This window comes from Atta colombica, unplaced genomic scaffold (genome assembly GCF_001594045.1).
Source record: "Atta colombica isolate Treedump-2 unplaced genomic scaffold, Acol1.0 scaffold120, whole genome shotgun sequence".
Taxonomy (NCBI): Eukaryota; Metazoa; Arthropoda; class Insecta; order Hymenoptera; family Formicidae; genus Atta; species Atta colombica.
In genome coordinates this window covers 1133218-1143098 of record NW_017259207.1, presented here as the reverse complement: position 1 = coordinate 1143098, position 9881 = coordinate 1133218, and the positions used below count along the sequence as shown (strand labels likewise).

The 9881-nt window shown below is 37.6% G+C and overlaps 1 protein-coding gene across 6 annotated transcripts in view; it reads left to right on the top strand.

Annotated features, from left to right (window-relative positions):
• Positions 1-9881, top strand: part of LOC108694582 (AF4/FMR2 family member 4) — a 271647-nt gene that overhangs the window by 257404 nt on the left and 4362 nt on the right. For all 6 annotated transcript variants that reach the window (XM_018204154.1, XM_018204156.1, XM_018204158.1 and 3 more), the window contains exons 8-12: positions 4921-4978; positions 5484-5536; positions 6503-7010; positions 7768-8516; positions 8854-9769. In XM_018204154.1, coding sequence (XP_018059643.1) covers positions 4921-4978; positions 5484-5536; positions 6503-7010; positions 7768-8516; positions 8854-9769 — 2284 coding nt within the window. The remainder of the gene's footprint in view (positions 1-4920; positions 4979-5483; positions 5537-6502; positions 7011-7767; positions 8517-8853; positions 9770-9881) is intronic.

Genomic DNA, 9881 nt, shown 5'->3' with positions numbered 1-9881 from the left:
GAGAGAGAGAGAGAGAGAGAGAGAGAGAGAGAGAGAGAGAGAGAGAGAGAGAGAGAGGAATTTCCAACAAATTTTTAACGCGCCGCAGTTAAAGAATTAAATTTTTGCTAAAATGCAAAATCGCGGATAAATTCTTTTGCAATTAAAGTTCCATATGCAGCTTTTTTTTATTCATCAGCATATCTATGTGAGAGTATCACGTAACAGCGCCAATCTCGACCTTTCTCCCCTCGTTGAATCCCTCTTATCAAACGAGGAACATTCATTCACGCCTTTCCCTTTAATGAAACAGACCCTCGGCCGTCCGTTTCTCCTTGCTTCTCTTCTTCCGCGGCGGAAACGTTTTCCACTTGTTTCCATCGCGCGGCAGGCCGGACGCGTGCGTGTTCTTCCTCGTTACATACGTCTGCACGCACGCACGCACGCACGCACGCACGCACGCACGCACGCACGTACGTACGTATGTACGCGAATACACGTGCACGCTCGCGTGGGCGTGCATTCTCGACTTGCGTGTGTGAGGCACGGTTACGACACGGCGGTTCCGTTGCATGCCGGAACGTGAGGTTAAAGGAACGCCTCGCGTGAACAGGTTCCCTTCTTTTCCACGACACCGACCGCCGAAGGGAATAGTGAGTTTCATCAGCGCGACGACATAGTCAGAGACTGACATTGGACCGCGTTCTCACCACGCATTTAAACGATAAACGTGAAGGATCCTCCGAGAACGGTACAAATGAATTTCAAGTATGCGAATGCAAGAATCTTATTTAAAAAAATTACTCTGAAATTTATTCTAAAATCTTTAATCCTGGATTTGTATTAGAATTAAAGTTATATTTAAAAGTGACAATGTAATTACACGGAATGATTTTGTTGAAGTATGTAAAAATTTAGCTAGATCTGAAAATAATTTTTTTGGAGCATCAAAATAATTATCCAGAAAATTCAAGTATGATGAACAATGCTGTGAAAAGTTTTAACATTCTAGCAATTAGCTTGAGCCTAATATAATTATTTTGATGATCTAACAAAATTATTTTCAGATTGTATCTATAGCTGAATTTTTAGATACTTTAGCAAAATCGTTCTTTCTATAAAAATTGCGACGTACGAAGTGTTCTGATTTTATTAGGAAAAAAATCTATAAAGTGCGAAATTTTCCGATTGAAGTTGCCTATAAAATAGTAAGTATTTTCGTCGTCGCTGGACGATATAAATGTTTAAATGGAGATAAGATACATAGAGCAAGTTCTCCATTGTAGGATTCTGCCTCGATAGAACGATACTTCATAGAATTTTTCCGAATATACGCTTCTCGTTACCGACGAACGTCGCGCTTTGATAAATCGCCCGTGTTTGCCATTAGTCGTCGTTTCCGTCTCGATGAAAAATGCGGCTGCGCGCTAATAAACAATACAATGTCGAATGCGGCGCGGCCGTTCTAAAATTGTGAACGTTCCCACGAAGCCGAGTAATTTGTACCGTTCGAGACGCGATCGTTAAACTCTTTCGTGCGGCGAGTTAGCAGGTTTCTTGCTGGCAAGCAGCGAACTCTACCAACCGGTCAGCAGTCGTCAAAGACTTAGATGTTCGTGTAATTCGAACTGTGATTATTATTAACTCCTAGGGACACGATTACTTACTTACTGGAATTGATGAAATGCCATACGAATTCAATACTATTTTTTTTTAACGTTGAGAAGGAGAAAGAAAAAATGGAACAGATATAAAAATAGAGATTTGTAAGTTTTATTTATAATATTTAGTATTTGCATTGCTTTATTATCAGGACATAATTAATATGATCGTTATGAAGCAGGAAATGAGGGAAATATCAGGAAAATTGAAAATAGTCATTAGGGAAATCAGTTAGGCAATTTTCCAAAATTTTCTGGAAAATTAAATTTCTTGGCTTTAAAGAAGTTTAATATACGTACATTGCACCCGTAATTTTGGAATATTATATCAACATCACAATTAAATGCAAGCTTGAGTCAGTAACATTAATAGTAATTTACATTGCTATGTTAAAGTGCTCCCTCAACAAAATATTATTGAAAGTAAAGAAAAATCATGAAATTTTGTATGAAAATCAGGAAAAGTTACGGAATTTTAGGATGAGGAATTTATGACAACTCTAATATATGTATGTATGAAATATAAAAAAATATTTTGTAAGTAAAGTTAATAATTTTTTTGAATTCTTGACTTATGTAATTCATTTCATAAATCATTGTTATTATTTTTAACAAATTTTCAATATTATTATTATTTCAATATTATTATTAATGATAAAGAATGTGACAAAGGACTTTAAGGGCGAGTCGAGCAGTAAATTAGAGTGAACTAGATTTCAAAGTACAATAGAATATCTCACGCTGTATCAGCTGTGAAGATTTTGGTGTTGCGAGCTTTTGTTCTCAAAGTTGTCGCGTTTCAACTAAGTGAATTTTCCTTCTCTGAGAGGTCGGTTGTCAACGGAGTCAGATGCCGGGCAGAGACGGGCTTAGATACGACTTCGTTCGCGCATGCAGTCGGCGTGGCAAAACCACAAGGCACCGCTCAGAGCGCGGACATAGGACAGTGCATTTAGGGTCGATGCCCTCCTCTGTGTACCGTCGATGTTCGGTGCTCTACGTATTTTCTCTTTATCTCCTTCTTTCGCTCTTTCTCCCCACGTCGTGAGCTTTCCATGCCGTCTCTATCCTCGCCCGCCTTGTCCTCGGCCTGGATACTTGTTGGTGGACGGTCCTTAGAGATTCGCATGCGCCTCTTCGCGATGATCGAAAGAACGAATATGCCCCCGCATGTTTCGTTCTTGTCGTAGAAGAAAGAAAGAACGAGGGACAAAAGAAAAAGAAAACAATGAAGGAGAGCAAAGATCGATTCTCTTGAGCTTATAAGTCCGAGCGCGCAGCACGCGATTATCCTTATTAAATTAAACGCAACTAATTCCAAGGGCAGACTGATAAACGACTTATTTGCTTAATGACATAGAAGCAGGTAATTGCGATCGCCGTATAACAGTTTGTTCGAAGCGTTTCGACGAGAGCGAGGTAATCTCTGGGAATCGCGATGTGCTTGAACTTACTCGGAAACAATTACTTTGGTCATCTGCTTTTCCTTATACAGACCTTCTCAAATCTCGGTGTTATATGAAAATGTTATTTTCCGCATCCTACTTGTCTTACGCGAAAAGTCTTTAACGCTGAAGAGACAAAACTTTCGCATTATGTAAATATATACGTTAGATTGACAGTAAAGGAATCCCATTTTTTTGCCGTCTATATAAGCACGACCTTGTCCAAGAGCCGTATACTGTTATTATCCACTTTATTAAATTAAGCGAGAGCGATACAGAGAGAAGATAATGCAAGACGTGACTTGGAATTAATATCCCAACTTTTTAATGCATTTAAGCACTCTCAAAAGGCGATAAATTATCTCACGTGTAATTTAATATGCTGTACGTTGAAGTAGCACGCGTTATATCCACCGCTTTTCAACTACCTCTGTAATTTTTCAAGCCTTTAGTTGCTTCCAAAGCGCGCAATACGCTTTTCGCATATCTAAACATTCGCAAGGAATTTTGGTAATTTGATCTTCCTATCTTAAATTATTTGCGCGGAAAGAATAATTTTGCTGAAGTGTCGGAAAATTGAGTTGGATATACAGGTCTGAAATATTTTTGTTGAACAATCAGAATAATTACATAAATATCTCAAGCATGATGAGCAATGTAGCGAAAAGTTTTGACATTTCTAGGATTTGAGCGTTCTACATAATTATTTTGATGATCCAACTCAGCTGTTTTAATTCAGATCTATCTAAATTTTTGGTAAAGTTATTATTTTCGAGTAGAGATAACTAAGATAATAATATGAATAATTTCCTTATTTTTTGTTGATATAGTATAACAATGAATAAATTTTTTTTATCCTATACTAATTTGGAAGTTCCTATTTTGATTAAGTAAATTTTATGTACATAGAAAAAACGATTTTGCTGAAATATTAAAAAATTTAGCTGAATACAGATCTGAAAATTTTGTTGGATCATCAAATTACGTATACTTATCGCCAGTATGATGAGTAATATTAGAAAAAGTTTTGACATTTTAGCAACTAGTTTGAGCATTTTACATAATAATTACTTTTATAGTCTAATGTGTGCAATTCAGATCTGTATCTAAATTTTCAACAAATCCATTCTTTCCATGCAGAGATAACTAAGATAATAATATGGACAAATTCTCCATTTTTTGTTGACGTAATTTAATCCTTTGTCCTACATAATTATTTCGATAGTATAAATAAAATTATTTTCAGATCTGCGTTTAACTAAATTTTTAGGTACTTCAGCAAAACCGTTCTTACCGTAAGATTGCTCATTTTTCCAATTGTCTTCAATACAAGTCCAATCAACTCCAATCTTGAACCTTTCAATAAAGAACGACGATATCGCGCGAGGAACCCTAATGGATGGGAAAGAACGAAGTGGTCGCGGATTCTCGAGAACAGTGCGCTCTAAGAATCAATGAACGATTGTTCCTTAATTCCGCAATGCTCCACAGGTTGCAGTCGCGCGTGTATTTTTCGCACGCATTACTTACCCTTACTTCATCTCGGATTCTAATCGAATATACTTGGATCTTGATATCAAATTATCTTCGTTTTCCGCCGGCTGCTACCGTCGTCGCCATCACCGTTGTTGAGAATCTCTCTCGCGTCTGTATAGTCGCGCCGAACGGGTTTCCTTGTTTGACGAGTGACGCTTGAGCGATTTCAGAGGGATTGCGCTAAACAGAGATATAAATCCCTCTTGGCGTTCGCTTCGCTGAGGCACTTCGATGAATCACACGACTCAATGATCCTCAATCTCGGAATGAAATCGAACGGCTCTTTCTTTCTGTTGCAGGAATATCGCGGAGGATCTGATTTTGTCGGATGAAGAGAGCGAGGATGAGGAGAACAAGGTAACATATGTGAAGAGACATTTAATCTTTTAATGCTTTAAAAGATGTAAATAGTAAATTTTTATTATTCTTTTTCTATTATTTCACGTGACGGTAAAAGCTTCTTATTTTATTATTGAAATTTATACGAGCGGATTATCTAATACAATATATTTATTATTATTATTATTATTATTATTATTATTATTATTACGAAATTAAGTGAATCATCAGTTACTAAATTAAATATCATTTATAATATTAATTGTTTGCAATATTATATAATGAAATAACGCGCTTTCTGAAATAAACTTTTTGAAACTATATAAAAGTTGAACGATTAGCTGCACTTTCACCTTCAAATGTGTTTTTTCGTTGACTTTTTGCAATACCGCAAAGTACTTTCGCAAACCGACACGATCGAATCGTATTTGACGAAAAACTAAGTGGCCGTTCATCACGACAAGAAAGATTCCGTTCCACTTTATTTCACGGCGAAATTACTGATAGGTCTTCTTATTCTCAGGAAACATCATCGAGACCGACGAGAGGAAACAGGAGTCCGGATCTCACGGTCGTGTAAGTACCTCATTCGTAATTTTAAGCTTTGTTGTTTAAAAATTAACTAGGAAATTAACTAAAGGAAGGATCAAGGAATTAATTAAAAGTATGCTTATCGTTTCTTGAAATTATTTTATTATACTTAAAGATTTTTAAAACAAGAGAGTTTTTAAATATTTGAAATATTTGAAAGTTTTTTAACGTTCTTGAGAAGATATCTCATATTTTCGAAATCGTGCTTTTGACACAAACATTTACAGTTAATGTTTTAAATATGAGAATAATTCAAAAATAGAAAGAGAATTTTTTTAGATATCTTATACTTTTTTTAAGTGTCTGCACATTAATTTTCTTCAGTATACATGTGTATAAAGTATGAAACATTTTGTAATTGCGTTAGATTGGTCTTTGTTAAAAGACCAAAGTTTTGTGTTGAATTTTTAATGTATCCGACTATTAATTGAACATGTGATTGCGTTAATTGAACATTTTATGTTAAATTAATATTTATTATAATATTAAATATCCACATTTCTTATAAAAATTATTAATAAAATAACACAATTTATAAGCAAGTGAACAATTAATATAAAAATAATGTTTTTAAAACGTAAATTCTAAAATAAATGAATAAAATGTATTAATTTAATTTATTTTAAATGTTAATTTTACGGAGGAAATATGTTTTTATAATTTGCTCATAAATTGTGTCAGTTTTGTATTTTTTATTATTTTTTTTTTTTTTTTACGTAATATTTGTATTACTTCCTGACATATTTTGTGTTAAATAAAAAATTGGAATGGTCTGAGACATGTGAAACGTGTTAAATTTAATATGAATTTTCCAATACATCGTGATCTTGAAATTGAAAAATTTGTTCCAATTGGCCAACAAGACATTTCTACGCTTTCCAGTGTCTCGATACCTTTACCGAAAATCACGATGTCCAATTTTGAGCATCGTTTGATCAAACATCCTTACAGTCTATCGACACCATTGATGACATCGGCGCCGCCACCTTTGACACCTATGTCGCCCATGATCATGTCACCCGTGGGCCCATTGTCACCCTCGCGGCCGATCAGTCCGTCGAGATACTCGTCGCCACCACCAAAACGGACGACACCGGAGCGAGTGCTGTCTCCTCCAGCGGGTATCAATCATCCCCTGCCATCCGCGTGTTCCCCGACGAATCCGGTTGTCGTCGGCCAACCGTCGAGTCCAGCCGAGGCGCCGCATAGCTCCGGAAGCGCCAGCTCGAGCTCAGATTCGGGTTCAGATTCTGGCTCGGACAGCAGCGATGATTCCGAGGACGAAGACGACTTGACCTCAGCACCGCCGCCATCCAAGGGGCCTACGACACCACCTTCGATTTCACCGAAGCAGGATAATCTGGTAGAACCGCCGCCTGCTGAGGAACCTCGTCGTTGGGACCTCATTTCTTTTCTGCAGCAGAATGGCAATCAGAATGCCGAATCGAAACCTGCTCAGGTAAGACTGTTTACATTAATTATGGAGCAATATTTAAATTGTTTCTTCTTCCCAATCTGTTCGTCTCTTGTCAGAGACATGACCTTTTCTGCATAATATATATATCCTCTTATATATGTGAGACTTAATTTTTTAATTCCGGATAGTCATGTTAGAAGAGGTTATTATGACAAAAGTACTCTCGTCATTGCCTTACAAGAGATCAAATAAAATCTAATATACACATATATATATATATATATTCTGGGTGGATTTGAATCCGGATCTTTGATACAGAAAGCAACTCACTATACCATGATCGTCACAATTTTGTTAATATGTTGTAATATTTAAAAATCTGAGGAAATGAACTTTTAAGAAAAAGATTTTAAAACTTTGTAGTTTACTTTTATATAAAAATATAAATATGTTTAAAAGTAAAAAAGTTATTTCTTAACTCAGTGAAACAGTAGATTAAAATCTGAAGATTAAGTAACTCGATCTAGTTCTTAGTGCCTAATTCTATATATTATAAACTAAATATATACAATAATATGACAAACATTTCAACTTATAATTATGAAGTTAGTGAAGTTAATAAAAACCTCCGTAATATAAACAAAAACAAATTAATAAGCACAATAGAGTATAATTTCGCTATAAAGTTGTTTAGATAAGATTACAAATGTGTCAAAAAAATTGTTTGATTATATGTTTAAATTATGAGAAACGATGCCAGAGAAATTATTTTAAAAAAGGGATTGCATTGTTTTTACAGGATAATACCAGACGGGAGAATACGCATGAAATAACGACGGAGACCAGATCACACAGAGAACAGTCTCATGATTGGCAGCTCGGTGAGGCCTTGAAGAGGTCTCATGTGAGTTCTCTCAGTGACAGCGATCATCATTCTGATCAGGAAAAGAATCAATTGGTTGAAGACAATCGCGCTCAGACGGAGAAGCCAAAAGTGGCCGATACTAAGAAACGTGGACGACCCAGGAAATCCATCAAGAGTCCGAAACGTAGTTGTCACCGGACATCGGACGAGAATCTGAAGAACAGTAAGTCCCGCAGCCGGACAAGAACGGTCGCCACTCCTGGCAAGAAAAAGCCACCCAAATCGAAGGAAACGGTGACCTCAAGTGACGACGACAATGATTCGAAATCGCAAAGTGATTCCGACAGTGATCGTCGACCTACCAAAGTAGTGTCGGCCGTAGTACCAACAAGAAACGAAAAGAGATCGAGACTGAGTCTGTCGTCTAGCGACGACGAGAGTTCGCCACCGAACAGGAAAAATAATAATAGTGCCTCCGAGGACGACACCGCGCGATGGACAAGAATTCCCCCCATCAAGCGGAGCAATCTGTTGGACTCGCCGAAGAAACAGGATCAGAAGAAAAGTTCTGCCAAAGGCAAGCCTAGGCAGCCCAGATCTAGAGTGACCAATGTAACCGGCGGTTCGGATTCTGATAGTGAATCAGAGGTGTCTGTAAGGAGTAATCGCATCAAAGTCGCTCGGTAAATTATTTTTCATATAATTAATTATTTCTAATGCATTAATTATCTCTTTTTTTCTTCTTTACTAGATGTTATAAATTATAAATTTTGCACATAATATTTCCATTTAATTTCCATTTGTTGTAATTGTTCATATCTTGCTCTTATATTTTGCACGTAATAAAGAGAGATATAATTTTTTTTTAATAATAAAATAATACGGCAATTTCATTTCGACATTTATGATTTATTAATAATTTAATATTTTATTTTTCGGTTTTTTCTTTTATTTTTATATAATTAAGCAAGACTAATAAATATTTGTTACAATATTTAATAAAAGTATTGTAAATGTCAGAGTGCCACCCAGACCTCGAGCACCACCAACGAGGACGACCTCGCCTGATAACTCTGATAGCGATAACAGCCCGGCGTCAAAATTACAAGAGGATGACGCCGGCAATGTGCAGGACAAGAAGAAAAGCGACACGCTGCGCCACGTCTTCTCGACGTCGAGAGGCATCGGGAAGACGGGTGGTAAAGGTGGGAAAGGTGGAAAAGGCGGTGGTAAATGCGGTATCTACGTAGAAGAGTACACGAGTAATTCTGCTACGCACACACCGACGGGCGGGGACAGTCCGTATAAAAGACCGTCCTCGCGGACGTCCAGTGGTGGCAACAATCCTCTCCTACGCTCCCCTCCAGCGCTCACACATGTGAACGGCGTACCAAGTCTTATGTGCAAGATCGATCTCAGCAGGATATCTTCGCAAATTTTCTCGAATCTATCGAGAGGACAAGAGCTCAGACAACGCACGGAATTGCCTGACACTAGGCCATCTTCGAGACAAAGACCATCCTCCAGTTTGGCGACCTTGCAACCACCGAGGTCGTCCACGCCAGAGGAGGGTGAAATCATCGATACACCGCCTCCGCAACAGCAGATCGTGTCGGATCGTGCGAGAATCCATCGTTCCGACGGACTGCTAAGCGAGAGTGACGGCAAGATTTCACGTTCTGTGATCAAGGCCCAACCGATATCGTCGGATTCGAAGAACGGCGGTACTGTTCTTGGAGGTGCTGGTAGTGCTAATAGTGCCGGTACGCTTGGTAGCGCGCCTAAGAGGAAACGTAATCCGAGTTGTAGTTCCGTGTCTAGTTTGAGCCCTGTTCAGTGTTCGGTAGATGCGAAAACTAAGAATACATCCGAGCATAAAGACAGGAGCCGCAAGAGACAACGGAGACATGCCAACGACGGGCTAATGTCCAGTCAGGTATGGAAAAAGTGAAAAACTTGTCTGTGAACTCTGGCCTGTGAAAACTCGGTTGTAATATTTTTAGCTGTAGATTTGTGTGTGTGTGTGTGTATATATATATATATATATA